Here is an 18,399-nt window from a genome sequence, read left to right as displayed (position 1 = left end):
TGTACATCATTCCGTTATGCAAAGATTAAATATAATTCTTTGAAAATTAATTTAATAACGTTGCATACGGCTAGAAGCAATAAGAACCTAATGGATCACACATAAGACTTGGAACCTAAAAGAGAGATAGATGTTAATTAATTGATAGAAGCCCAATTGAGCCCAATAAGGCCCATGGACATAAGGCCCAAGTTGCTATATCATAGTAGGATGCAAGAGGGCACATCTGTCATGACACATTGTGTCAAGATGATTGGCTACATTACCAAACTTTCTAGTATTGGATTTGCGATGGATAACGAATTAAGTATAGACTTAATTCTTCAATCCCTCCTAGAAAGTTATTCACAGTTCATTATGAACTATCAGATGAATGACTTACAAACCTCTCTTGAAGAGCTTGCAAATATGCTCAAGTCAGTTGAGCCCAATATGAAGAAAGACAAAGCCATACCGGCTCTTGTCATTGAGGGATCAAAGAAAAGGAAAGGGAGCTATCCCAATCCTAATTATCCCAAGAAAGGTAAGAAAGTCGTGCCCTACAAAGCTAAGAGAAAAGAAGTGAAGAAGCCCAAAGGAGAGTGCCACTTCTATGGTAAAGACGGGCATTGGAAAAGAAACTGTTGGTGTACCTAGCCTTCCTCAAAAGGGGAAGAAGCCGGGACTTCAACATCTGGTATGTTTTATATTGAAATTTCACAGTCTGAATCTTTTGGTATTTGATACCAGATGCAACCTAAGGATATTCCAGGAATATCTAGAAATATTATTTCTATTAGCCGTCTCGTTGACGACGGTTTTCATATTTCAATAAAAGACAAACGTTGCGATTTTTATAGAGATTCGATCTTCTATTTTTCAGGAATATCACAAAATGGGATTTATGTGTTATATGACAAAATTTCTGTTTTCGCAATTGATACCAAAAGACATAAGCTAGATAATTCAACTTACTTGTGGCATTGTCGTTTAGGCCATATAAACAAATGACGCATGCTTAAGCTACATCAAGATGGGCTTATAAATTCAATTGATCCTGAATCATTGGAAACATGCGAATCATGTTTAAAAGGTAAAATGACAAAGACACCCTTTAGCAATAAAGGTGAGCGTGTATCAGACACTCTAGGACTCATTCATTCAGATGTATGTGGTCCTATGTCAGTCCAAGCAAGAGGAGGATTCAGATTCTTCATAAGCTTCATAGATGACCATACCCGATATGGTTGCATCTACTTGATGAAGCACAAGTCAGAAGCTTTTGAGAAATTCAAATGCTTCAAGAATGAAGTAGAAAATCAATTAGGAAAGAAAATAAAGACGCTTCGATCTGATCGAGGTGGCGAATATCTTTCAGATGATTTTCTGAATTATCTAACTGAATGTGGGATATGCTCACAATGGACACCTCCCTATACACCACAACACAATGGTGTGTCTGAGAGGAGAAACCGTACCCTATTAGATATGGTACGATCCATGATGAGCATGACCTTACTTCCAAAGACGTTCTGGGGCTATGCCTTAGAAACTGCCATCTTCACCCTAAATCGAGTACCAACTAAATCCGCTAGTTCCACACCATATGAATTGTTCGTTGGTAGGAAACCCGTGTTTTCATTTATGAGAGTATGGGGTTGTTCAGCCTTTGTCAAACGCATTGCGTCCGACAAACTAGATTCGAAATCTGATAAATGTTTCTTCATTGGATACCCTAAGGAAACTATGGGATATTACTTCTATCATCCAGATGATCAGAAAGTAATCGTATCAAAGCACGCAACCTTCTTAGAGAAAGAGTTTCTCGAAGAAACATAAAAGGGAAGCATGATTGAACTTGACGAAGTTCAAGAAGAAGAAACACCGACTGAAACAATAGAGGCGGTTGAGGTACCCGAAGGAGTCCCATTAGATGAGACTCTAGTGCCACCTATTCGTAGATCACAAAGAGTTCGTGAACTCCCAGTTAGATATGGTTTTCTAGTGGGAGATGATAATGAGGTTCCCGTGTTAGACGACGAACCCGAAAACTATGAAGAGGCTCTTACTAGTCCAGATTCTAAAGCATGGCTTGAGGCCATGGATTCTGAAATGGATTCCATGTATACTAACCAAGTGTGGACTTTGGTTGATCCACCTGAAGGGATAATACCCATTGGGTGCAGATGGATCTTCAAAAAGAAGACAGACATGGATGGAAAGGTTAGCACCTACAAAGCTAGGTTAGTAGCGAAAGGATATTGTCAGAAGCAAGGAATTGATTATGACGAAACTTTCTCTCCTGTGGCTATGTCCAAATCAATCAGAATCATGCTTGCAATTGCCGCTCACTACGATTATGAGATTTGGCAAATGGAAGTGAAAACAGCTTTCCTAAACGGAAACCTGCTTGAGGATGTATATATGATGCAGCCTGAAGGTTTCATATCGAAGGATGCAAATAAAGTTTGCAAACTTCAGAGATCCATTTATGGACTCAAGCAAGCATCTAGAAGCTGGAATAAGCGTTTTGACAAAACCATAAAACAATTTGGTTTAGAACAAAATTGCGAAGAAGCTTGCATTTACAAGAAAGCAAGTGGGAGCTCTATAGCATTTCTCATACTATATATGGACGATATATTATTAATGGGAAATGACGTTGCTCTCTTACAGTCAGTGAAAGTATGGTTATATGGTAACTTCTCATTGAAAGACCTTGGTGAAGCAGCTTATATACTTGGTATAAAGATCTATAGAGATACATCGAGAAGACTGCTTGGTCTTTCACAGGCTACATACATTGAAAAGGTGCTAAATCGGTTTAGCATGCTTGAATCGAAACGAGGTAACTTACCCATGTTACATGGAGTAAAGTTAAACAATCATCAATGTCCTAAAACCGATGATGATAAACGACGCATGGCTGTAGTCCCGTACGCAAGCGCAATCGGTTCGATTATGTATGCTATGCTATGCACTAGACCTGACGTAGCGTTCGCGTTATCTGTAACGAGTCGTTACCAAGGGAATCCGGGAGACGAGCATTGGATTGCCGTCAAGAACATTCTTAAGTACTTGAGAAGAACTAAAGATATGTTCCTAGTGTACGGAGAAGGTGATCTGAAAATAGAAGGATTTTCAGACGCAAGTCATCTCACAGATGAGAATGATTATAAATCCTAATCAGGATACCTGTTTATCTTGAATGGGGGCGCGGTCAGTTGGAAGAGTTCCAAGCAGGGAAGCGTAGCTTTCTCTACGACCGAGTCAGAGTATATCGCAGCTGCGGAAGCAGCAAAGGAAGCGGTTTGGATTAGAAAGTTCATTACAGAACTAGGTGTGGTGCCTGACATTGTCAATCCCATTACACTGTACTGTGATAACAATGAAGCCATTGCGCAAGCAAATGAACCACGGCCTCATAATGCATCCAAGCATTACCTTAAGCGATACCACATCATTAGAGAGATTGTGGCTAGAGGAGATGTGAGAATAGAAAGAGTACCTACAGAGGACAACGTTGCAGATCCGTTGACAAAGCCTTTAACCCAGAGAATACATGATCGTCATTTAACTTCTACTAGGATAAGTTTTAGAAACAATTGGCTTTAGTCCAAGTGGGAGTATGTTGGGGTTTAGTGTCCTATAGACAATTGTTCTAGGATACAAACTTAATGTAAATGAATTGTTCTTTATATCATTTGTTTAATGAGATATATGTTTTATAACTATATAAAGGCAATTCCTTTTAAGCACTAAATAAAGTCTAATAAAAGGAAATCCGTAAGTTTATTTAAAGTGATTATAAAGTGTTCATACAAGCATGAAGTGACACAAAACTTTACAGTAAACTGATAAACTTAAAACCACCCCAAGTCAAGTGATATGTTTGGGATTGACATATCATCACTGTTGAGACTTGTATGTAACAATGTCTTCTGTCCGACAGAAAGCTGATCTCACAAGCTTCATATATACAGATATCTGGACAGTTACATAGATCCGATGAAACGTTGTTCATTAGGATTGGGGATCCGATTTGAGATAACAGGATGGGTAGATTCATCCTTGTCACCTGTTCATCTCATTGGTATTAATAGGTATAACTAATCCTCAGACTCAAAGGAATATTAATTGGTATTCTGGATTACGGAATGTGATGCTTTGACTCTGGTGTAACATGATCCTTAACAGAGATGACTCTGGGGTGTGAATAGTAGACGTTGGGTATCACAGGAAGTAATTGCGGAGTCGTTATATATTGGATTGAGCATTTATCACTCCCGATAAATGGGAGATACATCCATAGATCGCTTGTGGAAGACTCGACTCTAAATCCTTGCAAGGTGATAGCTTAAGAGTAAGAAATACAAATTTCACTTAACCTATCTTTTTGAGTTGACTCGGCCTGTACAAGTAAAACGAACGTCTCGCTATATGTGACTTGACATCACCCATAGTCATAAGATTCAGTTCAAGGATGTAGTTGATAAAGGATCGAATTATACTGTAACTCATACGGAAAGGTTAACGACAGAATCAACCTGTCTTCTTATAGCTCCGGGGGAATGATTACGGACTTGCTAATCACATACTCTGTACATCATTCCGTTATGCAAAGATTAAATATAATTCTTTGAAAATTAATTTAATAACGTTGCATACGGCTAGAAGCAATAAGAACCTAATGGATCACACATAAGAGTTGGAACCTAAAAGAGAGATAGATGTTAATTAATTGATAGAAGCCCAATTGAGCCCAATAAGGCCCATGGACATAAGGGGGTCGAAATTCATGTAGTAATATACATGAATAATTAATTTGATTTTGTTAATCCTAATTAGATTAGGAATATGAAATAAATTAATTAGAGATAATTAAGTTAGGAGTTTTAATTAGATTAATATACTCATATTATTATCCAATAAGGTTATTATTATTATCCTTAATATATTAGATATATAGTGAGATAATAATTAGGAATTTTATTCCGAATGGAATTCCTATTCAGTAACCTAATTCTATCTAACTAGGGATTAGATACAAGAGATTATAAATACCCATTCCCTTGAGATTTTCGAAATCCAAGCAAGCCATACCCTACTTGTGATTTTCGAAATTCACCTAGTCCAAGAGAGAGAAAATTCGACACCCCTAGTTCGAGGACGAGATTTCTCTACGGCTTCGTTTGATCAATTGATTTTCATCTATTTCTTTTATCCTTGATCTTGTGTTGATTAGTTAGAGGCAATCTACTTTGGTTGCTATTCAACGGTTGATACTAAATTAATCTTCCCGTGTTTTATTTCGTGTTTGGGAACTCGAAGAAGAAAAACAAACAAAAGGGAGAAATTCGTTTTAATACTCCTACATCAGGTCAGTTCACGATTTTGCGGATTCCCGGAGATGGAACCGTCGGATCGTCGCGATTTTTGGACAGGAGCTTCTAGACATATTCTTCCACGTTTCCACTGAAGGGGTTGTCGTTTGGAGGTCTGGAAGGTCTGTTTCAGATAGGGACAGTTTGGTAGACAGTTTCTATCTCTTTTGAAGTTGTGGGCACTTCATTAACAACGGTAGATTGATCATCAAGAGGTAATTCTTCTTATCCCTCTTTATATGAAATAACGGTTAACGGATCTTGTGGTTTATGGAAATAGGTTAAAATTTTTATATTTCCGCTGCTATACCTTAGCCTAATTTCCTACACGACTGTCACTAAGCTCAGCTCTATATTTGTCGCTTCTCTTAAATGGCCCCTTGCCGTTCTTGTCATTCTTTCTGAACAGCTTCTTCATCTTTCTTGTAGACATGGACATTTCCTCATCATCTGATGAGTCAGCTTCGGTTGAGTCAGCTTTCATGACAAGTGATTTTTGTTTCTTGTCCTCTGACTTTTCTTTAGCTCAAAGTTCTTCATTGAGATCTCATGAGTCAACAGAGATCCGATCAGTTCGTCATATTTGTACGTAGTCAGGTCCTGAGCTTCCTCCACAGCTGTTTTCTTAGCTTGCCAGCTCTTGGGTAGACTTCTCAAGATTTTCTTCACCTGCTCTTCTTCTGTGAAGTTCTTGCCGAGTCTTTTCAGCTCATTTATGATGTTGGTGAATCTTGCGTTCATTTCAGAGATGTCTTCATTGTCATTCATCTCGAACAACTCATATAATCTCATATGTTGATTCACCTTTGACTCTTTGACCTTGCTTGTGCCTTCATAGGTCACCTCTAGCTTCTTCCATATTTCCTGTGCTGACTCGCAACCTGAAATTTTGTTGTACTCTGCAGCATCTAGCACACAGTGAAGCATATTGATAGCCGAAGCATTATTTTGTAATTTTCTAAGGTCATCTTCTGACCACTCAGTTTCACTCTTAACAACTTTCTCGTTGTCAACTGTTTTGTAAGGCACATATGAGCCTTGAACTATTGCAAGCCACGCACTCATGTTTGTAGCTTGAATAAAGTTTTTCATTCTGTTTTTCCAAAATGTATAGTTTGATCCGAAAAACAAGGGAGGCCGACTAATGGAAGGAAACGAGTGCTGTTCTCAGCCATTTATAGGGATCAGCTCAAGATAGTTATATCTTTGAGTAGTGAGCTACTGTGCTCTGATACCACTTGTTGGTCCCATGTGATTAGTTCCAAGGGGGGGGGGGGGTGTTAGGAACTAATATAACTTTTTCGTTTAATGATGCTGACTTAATCAATTCTTTGAATTATTTAACTCAGTTTTGGTCAGCACGGCCGAGAGATGTAAGACAGCTTTAGTCACAGACTGACTAGAACTGTTTTACTTGTGAGTTGGGATTTAACACTTAAGGTCAGCTTCCAACTCAGCACTCTGATTACTCAGTGTCAGCTTATACAATTTATATCCTGGGTAATTTAAGCAAACATCACATACATATATATTGAGAGAAAGGGTTAGAAATTACTCAGCAGATTTATCCTGGTTCGGCCTCACCGCCTACGTCTAGTCCCCAGAGTCCTTCCGGGCTTTTTCAATCCAATACTGAGCTCTTTAAAGGTAGAGCACAAACCATTTACAAGGCAGTTGAATATGCAAGAATACCTTCCTTTATTCGTCTACTCAACTCCTACTGAGTGCTATAACCGAACACTCAGATTTTTCTCTACCACTGAGTACTAAAACCGAGTACTCAGCACCACTCTCTCAATCTTTTACAATTGATACAAATCTGTTCTTTCTAGATGAAGAACACTTTAGATGAATACAAATTCAATCTAGCTTTTACACAGAGATAGAAATTTGGTGTAAGATCTTCTTTCTTGTTTGAATGTGCTTTGTATGTATGCTCTTTTTCTCTTGTATTTTCGGCAAAGGATCCAAGTGAACCACTTGTCCTTTTATAGTTGATTCTGAAGCTCTAATCATTTGAATCTGGAAGTATCCGTTGGATTCAAACGGCTCTCTTGCGTCACACGCTTGGTCAGCATTCAGAATGTGCAGGCCAATCCTGTCGTCTGAAATTAGCAGGCGCCAGGCTTGTCTTCTTCCTACAGGTTCGTCTTCTAGTGCCAGTTTCGTCTTTTAGCCAAATGCCAGTTGAACCATGCGTCTCGAAATTGACTCTGTGCGTAATTCCAAAGCTTCTGTTATTGGTGCAGACAGTTTTCGGATCTTGTCTTTTAGCAAACAGATCATTTGCGCTCTCCTGAAGAATAATCAGCTTGACTTTAATAGCCGTTGTCTTTGAACCTAGTTTCTGACGACACTGACTTGCATTCTTCCGTGGTCAGCTTCGTCTGCAAGCTTTAGTTTAGAGGAAGACTTCTCTTCTTTGATATTGAGTTGTGTTCTACTCAGCTTCCTTGGCCAGCTTCGTCTTTAATCATTTGTTCTGAAGACGACCTTTCTTCTATTATGCTGAGTCGAGTTGTACTCAGCTTCTGTGACTTATGCTGACTTCATTCTGTCGTACTTTTTATTTCTATTCACTTAAAATTATACTCAACATTGAACAAACACATTAGTACAATTAAATCAAAGCACTTAAATTTAATTGCCCCTTAATCATGGATTAACTTTAAATAATTTTATCAAATCAAAATCATGTGGAAAGGTGTTTCAACAGAAGATCACTGCAAGATTGTAAAACTCTGCGTTAAATTTAAATCAATTATTTTTATTTTTATGAATTAAATTGGAATTTTTTTTTGATAAAATAAATTGGAATTATTAATTTATCAATATTTTATTTTAATTATTTTAGTAAGAAATGATAAATATTAATTTTAAATATATTTTGTTAAATTAATATAAAACATAAATGACATGTAAATATTAATTTAAATATACTTTTACAATCAACTTTAAAAGATAAATATGAACACTCTAATCAAAAATCTAAAATTCAAACAAATAAGAAAAGTGAGTAAGGCTCTATTCTTTATCGCTGAAAAAAAATGAACTGAACTGAACTGAACTGAATTGAACTGAACTGAACTGAATGCTACTGAATACTTAACTGAATTGAACTGAACTGAACTGAATTTAACTGAATGCTACTGAACTTAACTGAATGCTACCGAACTTAACTGAACTTAACAATAATGATGATATTAGACTTTAAAATAATTTTAATGATAATATTGGACATTAATAAACTTATAATAATAATAATAATAATGGTTCTAATAAATTTAATAATATCAATAATAAATAAATATATTATTAAAGATAAAACTAAATTGAATATCAAATAAAAGCTCGGGTTGATAAAATCTTGGCTCGATAAAAGCCTATGAAATTAAATAAAAATGAGTCTAATTTAAATTAAAAATACAAACTACATACAAACACAAATTTACATATAATTTAAAGCTTATGAAATTAAATGTAAATTTTCATATGAATATAACTCTTAACTTTTTATTCTAATTAAAGGTTAAAATGCAAAAATAACATTTTGGGTCAGGAGTAATTTTACCCCTAACGTCTAAAATGGTGCAATTTTGTCCCTAATATTGATAAATTCGGTAAATTTTAGAAACAATTCATAATATGGATGCAATTCCTAATTTTTAAATATGGATGCATACTTTAGTTTTAATTTTTTTTATTAAACGATATATACTTTAATAAACTATCATTTCTTAACTTTTATCTAATTTATAGATAATGATAAAGTATAAATAATAATAATAATAATAATATAATAATAATAATAATAAATATGATAAATTATAGATAAATAATAATAATTATTATAATATAATAAATAATGATAAATTACTGAATGCTGAAACTGGATGCTGAAACTGAATGCTGAAACTGAACTGAACTGAATTGAACTGAGCTGAACTGAACTGAACTGAATTGAACTGATTGTTACTGAAATTAAGTGATAAAGAACAGAGCCTAACCAAACATATAACAAAATAAGTGTATTTTGTCTTTAAACTATTAAACATTTAGATTTTATTTATTATCTATTTTATAAATTATTATATATTTAAATTTGATTTACCACTGTTTTTTTTTTGTTATTTTCGATTCTACTGCGTACAATTTAAAACTCGATTTCACTTTTTACAGTAGTTGGTTCAAATTGATTCGCATGTTTATTGATTTTTATAGGTTGTGGTCAGGGGCGGAGCCAGCCTAGGGCTCGGGGGGCTCCGGCCCCCTTGGCCGCCGACTCCACCCTTGAGTAGAATTCGGTCCGCAGTTGATAGCCCCCCTAATTATAATATATTAATGCATGTTTGTAGTAGTATAACAATATATTGAGATGGTTGGGTTGGTTAAGAAACTTGTTTTGTTGTGAAATGTCATGGGTTCAAACCCTTTCAACCTCTTTTTTTTTAGAGGCTAAAATTTTTTTGCACAGCCCTAACAGGTTGGACTTTAAAAAATTACCGCAAACTACACAATTAAAATTAGCCTCCCAAACCTCAAATCCTGGCCCCGTCACGTGGTAAATTATACAAATCAAATGGTGACATACATATCATTTCTTGAGAGGTTTCATACTCAACTAATCTGGTATAATAATAATAAAATTTTGCCCAGCTCTAACAGGCTGGATTTTAAAAAATTATCGCAAACTACACAATTAAAATTAGTCCCCAAATCTCAAATCCTATCACTGGTTATGGTAAATTATACAAATCAAATGGTGACCTACATATCATTTTTTGAGAGGTTTCATACTCAACTAATCTGGTATAATAATAATAAAATTTGGTAATAGAAAAATTTCTAAAATAATCAGACTAGATAAGCATTTCGTATGAGTCTGCATTTTGTAAGTAAAAATATCATGTCTTAAGCATTAATAAATTAACCAATTCTGCACGTGAAACTATGCATTTTTAAAATAGAAATATGACTCAAACTTCTTTTTTCTAGTGTGAGAACTTCTCTCCTCCTTTCTTCCCTTTTCTTCAAAGTTCATCTCCATTTTCTTTCTTTTTCTCTTATTTTTTTCATTTTTTCCTTACTTTTCTCCTAACTCCTTTCTAACCGGATCCATCCCGAGGAGGAAGAAAGAAGCTTGTATTCCTTCTTCCTCCTCCTATCTATGTTTTAGATTTGCATTTTCTTAGTTTTGTAACTTTAGTTGGTTTAAAATCTATTACTTTTTGAAGTTCTTTTCGTCAGATCTACATCTGCTAGCCATACTTCTATCTTTTATCCTTATTTCGGTTTTAGCACAAGCGGAAAAGATTTATCTTATCCGTAGATCTATAGATCTGCGTGGTTGCACAATAGAAACAGACTTAGATCCGAGTATCCGGAAGAGTTTGAAGGATGAAGAACGGATTGCAGCAATATTTCAACGAGATTCGACTTTCAAGGAGTATATGATTTCTAGTTTCTTTGTATTGTTTCTACCTTTAATGGTTTTTATTACTCATTGTAGTCTTTTTTCTTCCTGTAATGGATCTTGTACTGACACTAGCCTGTATGGGTATGAGGTTTTATTCCTCCTTTTTTATGTATCTGTATCTCTGAACTTTCTTATCTAATGAAATGATATCTACTATTTTATAAAAAAAAAAAAATAGAAATATGACTCAATAATAGAGGAAGTAAAATTGACCAATTAACAGCCAAGCATGGATAGATGTGGATTCAGGGTCGTGGTACGTAATGAGATGGGTAAATAGTATTATTGTTTTATCCATATGAATAATTTAATTCTTAAAATATCAAAAACATTAAAATTTATTTTATAAATGTCAAGTAATCTTCTAAATAATTAATTGGTGAAATGCAGGCGGAAGATCCATTTTCTTTCAACTGCCATGCTATTTTTGGCTTGATAGAATTCAAAATATTGATTGACAAAATTGTAGATAAATTTTAAAACTTGAATTTTCTTGTAAATTTCCCTAAACAAAATTGACTTTTTTGTGACACGAATAGAAATCATTAATTTGGCCAATGCTTGTCCGTATTTTTTTTTTGGACAAAATTAGCGCGTGGTCTCTTTAGAAATTACATCAAACAGCCAACATAGTAGAATTATAGAAAAATAATCGCTAATATTGAAACGGACTTATCTAACTATTAAATAAGCACCCTTAAATGAGAAATAAATGAAATTTTAAAAGTAGGATTAGAAGCTAAACTGACACAATTATGTAATATTGAATCAAACTCTGAGAGATCCAACGAGGAAGAGTGAATTCCATCCACCACCAATTTGACATTTGTTTCAAACTCGATATGTAAAATTAAAATTTTTAAGTCAAAACATGCTTGTACGAACCGTATGCGCTTTTTAGACCATAGATTAGACTGCTATTGCGATTTTTATGTAAAGAACCCTTTTGTTTATAATTTATCACATTATTGGGTTGAAAATATGTGAGACACTAAAGCTTAGGTTACAGCATAGGGCCTTCCATTTAGATAGGAGCAATTTTGATAATTTATAGACATAAGTCAAATAAAAGATAAGAAACATTTCAACACTAAAAAATTAACATAAAAGTTTAAAATATATTTTAATAAATGATAAATAAAAAAATCATTAATAATTGTTCAATATGTATTCTCAACCTCCGAGTTTCATTAATCAATCCCATTCTATGAATGTTTGTAAGCTCTGGAAGTTATTACACGGGCTTAAACAATCCCTTAAAATATATGGTATGAGAAACTTACATCTTCTTTTTTTACTTTTGGTTTCCAATACTCCAAGAGACAGTTCCTTGTATTTTGATAAAACAGAAACAACTCGTATCTATTGCTTAATCTGTGTTGATGATTTGCTTATTACAGGGAATTGTCGCTCACTTACCCAAAAATTGGTATCTTTTTTGGGAGCTGATTTTGCTACTCAGAACCTTGGTCGTGTTAGTTACTTTCTGAGTATTGAGGTTACTTAGACTCTCACTGGTATGCATCAATCCAAATATTGTACTTTTTTATTCTTGCTAAAGATAAGATGATCGAATCTCGACAGGTCGATAGTCCGACCAACACAAGTGATAAATTGCAGCTTACCGATGGGGATCCTTTTTGGTGATCCAACTTTGTATTGTAGCACTGTTGGGAGTTTGCAGCATCTGACCTTTACACATAGTGATATTTCTTTTATAGTAAACGAAGTCTTCCAATTCATACATGCATGCTCCTACTGAAACACATTGGGGGATTGTGAAACAGATCCTACGTCACTTAAATGGTACGATTTCTCATGGTTTGTGTATGACAAAAGGCTCACTTTGTCGTTTACAAAGTTATTCTGATGTGGAATGAAGTGGTGATCATGATGATTGGAAATCTAAAAGTGGGTATGCTATTTTTTTCAGCGGTTGTTTGATTTCGTGGGCATCACGAAAACAGGGCACTGTCTCTCGTGCTTTGACCAAGGCGGAATACCAGTCTATAGCGAGTAGCAACTGCTACTTCTAAGATTAGTTGGGTCCAAATGTTGTTGGGAGCTATGTTACATGGACTCGACAAAAATGCCGCTGTACCGGTGTTGACACGACACGATACGCATTCGGGTACGAAATCCATGTCGGATTCGTGAGTGAACCCTCGGGTACGGCAAGCTAACAGCCCTCCATCTCCGACTGAGGAAGAAGGTCTGCCATCGCTAAGGAAGAAAGTCTGCACTGCTGTGTCAACCAAGAAGAAGGTGCCTAGCCCCCATTTAAAAAAAATTGGACCCAGATCGTTTAATATGGGCCCAGTTTTTTTAATTAGTTCTGCACACCAAATTTGGAGTGCACAACCAATAAAAAGAAAATCCCACCTAAAATCAAAAACACCCCTAAAAATCTAAAATATAATTGCACAGGTGTGTCTTGTGCTTTTGTTGATTGTTGATTAATGGATGTTTAAATTTTGGGGTTTTTTTGGAATTTATATATATATATATATAATTATTCCTGTATCTCCGTACCCGTGTTCAAATTTAGCACAGAGTCCCCGTGTCCAAAAAATTCTAACTTGCCATACCGGATACTCGGATCCGCACCCATGTTCTACACTCGTATCCGAATCCATGTAACATAGTTTGGGAGAAATTGGTTTTCCTTTTATCTTCTTCTCCCATTTTGTGGTGTGATAACCTGTTTATCTCACAGATAATCCGATTTTTCATAATTCGAGTAAGTATCTAAAAATTGATTTTTATTTTATTCGGAGTTCGTTCTAAGTCTCTTGTTGTGTGTTATATTTTCACGGTTGATTAAACAGCAGATGATTTTACCAAAATCATAGAGCTATCATAATCGGGATACATAGATATACCATCGAAATCTCAATTAACTCTAATTCAACAGTAGCAGACCAGAATTAAAAAGGGTAAACAATTTATTAGTCCCTTACTTTTTACCTAATACATGGTTTGGTCCCCCTATTTTGAAAAACACATTTTAATGTCCCTACCTTTTGCCAATATTAACTCTTTGGTCATTTTATCTATTTTTTTAGATTTTTAACCGAACATATCTTAGGTTTTAGGACAGCCACAACATAATACAAAATGACCATGTTACTCTATTATTTTATATCTGTCTGTTTATGCCAAATATAACGGTTACAAATCTAAAAAAACTAGACAAAAGGACCAAAGGGTTAATATTGACAAAAGCTAGGGACCTTATAATGTGTTTTTCAAAATAGAGAGACTAAACAGTGTATTAGGTAAAAAGTAGGGGACTAATAAATTATTTAGTCAATTAAAAATTTAGTAGAGACTGGAATTTCCAGGAAGTAAAATCTACAAAATCGTAAAGAACATAGCACAAATTAGGAGATCAAATATGCTCAGCATAGTCTGCCCCTACCATCGTTTTTGTCCAGATTCATCGAGACACTGTTGTGTTTTCTCTGTGGAGTGACAAAACATGTTCGTTTTTCTTAATCTGGCAAATACATTTCATATATGGAAAGCTGAGACCGAATACATTGTATTTGCAAGTAATTTAAACATGTTTAATGCAAGTTACTCAAATACTTGTTGCCAAATATACATTATGAGTTATTCAAATGGTAAATGCACTTTGAGGTCCATAAATATTTTTTCTTAATTAAATCTATGACCTTTTAATTTTACACGAAGGAATATAATAATTGTATAAAATGGGAATAGTAGAACCGTAATCATTTTATCTAAATTTGAAATTTACATTTCTAGTTCAAAAATTGTGTTGTACGTGTTTTATGTGACTGTAGAAAAAGTCCTTTGGAATGAAAAAAAAATATAATGCCCTCGTCATTAAGGAATCCGAATTCAAGTATATTATAAACTGCCTAAAATACGTCCACCACTCAGAAGGTGACCGAGGAAACAAATGAGAGGTTTGAGCACCAACTAACAGTTTTACCAACTCCCCACAAATAGAATGTGACTTCATAGTCAAGGTATATACAAACATCTATTGCAATTTCTCTCAATTGCTTAGTGCTCTAAATTCTATACTCTCTCAATTGCCGGTCAACGACATCGCCTTGATTATTTTCCTACTTTATCTTAAGCACTAAAGAAATACTCTCCGAGACGCTAGAGCATTTTCCTACAAATTCAATCATATATGGATTATAACCACCCAATAAATTTATAGAAAGCATTAATGTAAGCTACACATTATGTGTAACAAGTAGTCAATAAAACATCACAAACAAACATGATATCTTTCCATCATATTACAAAGCTACATTACATATTACAATGTCATTTTCGGAATACATTTGAATACTACGGAACATGGTGAAGAGACAAAATTTGATGCATGATTGGACGAGCTTTGCACATGGCTTGCAATGGTTGAGCTTTAGGAGTAGTAAACCCACCTTTACCTTCTCCCATGTGAAGGTCTTTACCACTCACTTTTTCCCATTCAAAACATTGAATTAGTGTCCCCAAAGTCAATCCAACCACTCTTTGAGCCAACCCAGAACCCGGACAAGCTCTTCTACCCAACCCAAATGGCAGCATCATCATCACCTTATTATGCCCCTCCCCATCCCCATCAAACCTTTCTGGTTTAAAACTTATTGCATCATCCCAAAGTTTAGGGTCTCTCTGTATAGCCCAAGCATTCACTAGTAGTATCGTGCCACGTGCCACGTGGTATCCGCCAACCGTGCAATCATCAGATGATATGTGGGGGACTAATAGAGGAGCTGCTGGGTGTAACCGGAGAGTCTCGGAGATTATGTTTTGAAGATAAGGTAATTTGGGAAGATCATGTTCTTCTAATAAAGTTTGTTGCCCAACTTTGTTGTCTATTTCATCTCTTGCCTTTTTTAGTACGCTTGGATTGTTAAGGAGATTAGATAACGCCCATTCTAATGTAATTGCTGAGGTATCTGTTCCAGCAAATAGCATTATCTGTACAAACATCCATCAAAATACATAAAGCTGTTAATTTTATCGACATATTTATTTGGAATGTCCGATATAACAATATAACAATCAAAGCAGTCAAATTATCTGGGTAAATTACACACATGGTGTACAATCTGTGATATTTCACGTTTTGATGTACAATCATGCATCTAAAAGTGTACAACCTTTTGGTGACCTTCCACTAAAGTGTATAACGGGTAATTGTGACCGGTCAATACGAAGTCGACGCGCCACATCATAAAAGTCAAAATTACTGACGTGACGCGTTGACTTCGCATTGACCGCACAATTACAGACTGCATACTTTTATGTGCAAAATTGAAGATTGTACACATGTATCCCGAATTACCTATTTAAATTTTCTATTAGAAATGGATAAGATCAAAATGAAGATGACTAACCTGTATAAGGCCTTTAATAATCTGATCAGTGTAATACTCAGGTTCTGCCTCTTGCAAAGAAAGAAGATGATGAATCATAGTATTCCTACTTTCCAAATTCCCATCTTTGTTTCTAATTTCATCAATAAGCCTTTGATAAACATCATCAAGCCTTTCAGCAAGATTAATCACTTTCTTCTCATATCTTCCACCATCAATCCAATTCAAAAAAGGCAAAAGATCTCTCGGATTTGATGTTCCTCCATGAGACACAGCTTCTTTCAACAACGCTCTAAAATACTCAGCCTCTTTCTCATTACTAATCTCATCGCCATAATAACTCTTCCCTGAAATCATTCTCACCATTATATTATAAGTCAGATTCTGAAACTTCGATTTCACCTCCACCTTCCCAAAATCCTCAACTGAAGAAGAACACAGATTTTTAACCAGTCTCTCCACTTCATCTTTCCTTATACTTCGGAGTACATTAAGACGATGAGTTGAGAATATTTCAATCGTGCTCACACGGCGGAGGTTGCGCCAGTGGTCGCCGTATGAAGCCTGAGCTACGGTTGTGTAATTATAAGCCACGTATTTGCCTAGGATAAAACGTGGACGGTTGGCGAAAACGATGTCGTTTTTGGTGAAGCATTCTTCGGCGGCGGAAGGGGATGAAACGACGAGTACGGGGCGAGAACCGAAGCGGAGAGAGATGATTGGACCGTATTTTTGGGAGAGGTTGTGGAGAGTGTGATGAAGAAGAGGTAGTTTTAGTAGATGGAGATGGCCGATTATTGGAATTGCAGGTGGGCTTGGTGCCGGAGGGTGATTTTTCCGGTGAATTATTGATTTGTAATGTTTTAAAGCAAGGAAGGAGATTAGAAAAGTGAGGAAGACGATTAAAAGGAGGTTTTCCTCCATGTTTTTGCTGCTATCTGTTTTGTTGTGGAACATGGTGCCAAAGGCTTTATATAAGAAGGTTTTGTGGAATATAATGCAGCCTATTTTTGGACCTACTTCCCATTATCTGTACAGAGATGTTTATTTATTTTTAGTTTATCCTTTTAGATGGATATAATTTATTTTCTTTTTCATTTATATATAATTTGTAAGGACCCGGTCCGGAGTGGGTGTTGCCGGGGCAAGAAGGCCTGAGCAAGGAGCGGCCCTAATGGATGGTGATGGAGGCAGGAATGAACCGAATCCCACATCGGAAATGGAGAGGGAGTGATTGGGGCTTATTAGTAAGATGTGAATCCAATACATGCAGACACGTTTTAAAGCCGTGAGGCCCAAGGTGTTGGAATTGGGCCAAAGCGGACAAAATAATCGAGGTGTGAAGAATGACGACCTCGTTCAATGTTTAAGTTTTGGTGATTCTACATAACTATGCAAGAGGTATAATAACATGACAATGTACATGTTTTCCTTTTTTTTTTTCTCTCGTATGCTTGGCAATCCCTTATAGCTTTGGTGATTCTCTTAAGACTGCGGATCCTATATGATAAAAAACACGAGATAAGTTATCCCGTGTTTATTTGAAGGGATATAAGAGGTGGGATAGAGATAAAAAACACGAGATAAGTTATCCCGTGTTTGTTTGGGAGATAGAAGAGTGAGACGGATGAGGGATAAGCTTCTTATCCCTCAAATCTTATACCCAGGAAGGGGTGGTATAAGCTCCTGCGATTTTAATAGGATTGAAAAGTCCATCTTATCCCTCAAATTAATGTTATGTAGTTTAAATAGGATTAAAATAGTAAAATGTATTATTTTATCCTTATCCCACATACCAAACATTGAATAATAATTCTCGACTATCACATTTTTATCTTTATTCCTATCCCAACCTTTATCCCTATCCTAATAGAATACCAAACGGGGACGAATGTATCCTATGTAAATTGGTCTGTGTTATTGTGGATTTTTATTGTTTTATCAGTGTCTCTGCCTATCTTCCCACAATTGATGATATCTTTATGAATCCGGATGTTATCACTTCTAACTTTACACCAATTTGGTCTATGCTTTTTTAGTATTTCCTTAAAAAAATTATAAAATGTTCTTAAAAAAAGAAAAGGATTAGCACAGAAATTAAGAAAATATTGGCCTTTTATTTTTATGTTTGGATTATTTTCTGAAGTAGTGGATAATGACTTGAGTTCTTGGCTAATAGTAAATGCTAGAGAAG

General features: G+C 35.5%; 1 protein-coding gene across 1 annotated transcript; it reads right to left on the bottom strand.

The window, feature by feature from the left end:
• Positions 1 to 15,088: 15,088 nt before the first annotated feature.
• Positions 15,089 to 17,164, bottom strand: LOC136229134 (cytochrome P450 81Q32-like). Its single transcript, XM_066017712.1, has 2 exons — positions 16,227 to 17,164; positions 15,089 to 15,807 (listed from the first exon to the last, which is right to left on the bottom strand). Exons 1-2 carry the CDS (start codon positions 17,160 to 17,162, stop codon positions 15,172 to 15,174), a joined length of 1,572 nt encoding a protein of 523 aa, XP_065873784.1. The 5' UTR covers positions 17,163 to 17,164; the 3' UTR covers positions 15,089 to 15,171.
• Between the last annotated feature and the right edge of the window lie 1,235 nt (positions 17,165 to 18,399).

Source organism: Euphorbia lathyris, chromosome 5 (genome assembly GCF_963576675.1).
Source record: "Euphorbia lathyris chromosome 5, ddEupLath1.1, whole genome shotgun sequence".
Classification (NCBI taxonomy): Eukaryota; Viridiplantae; Streptophyta; class Magnoliopsida; order Malpighiales; family Euphorbiaceae; genus Euphorbia; species Euphorbia lathyris.
Note: the sequence above shows the minus strand (reverse complement) of the source record. Positions and strands in the feature narration are given on the sequence as shown.

Bases quoted from the DNA above. Each gene is read 5' to 3' on its own strand.
- LOC136229134 (XM_066017712.1), bottom strand. From the start codon at position 17,162: ATGTTCCACAACAAAACAGATAGCAGCAAAAACATGGAGGAAAACCTC. The intron at 15,808-16,226 runs GTTAGTCATCTT...ATGTTTGTACAG, and splicing joins TTATTAAAGGCCTTATACAG to ATAATGCTATTTGCTGGAAC.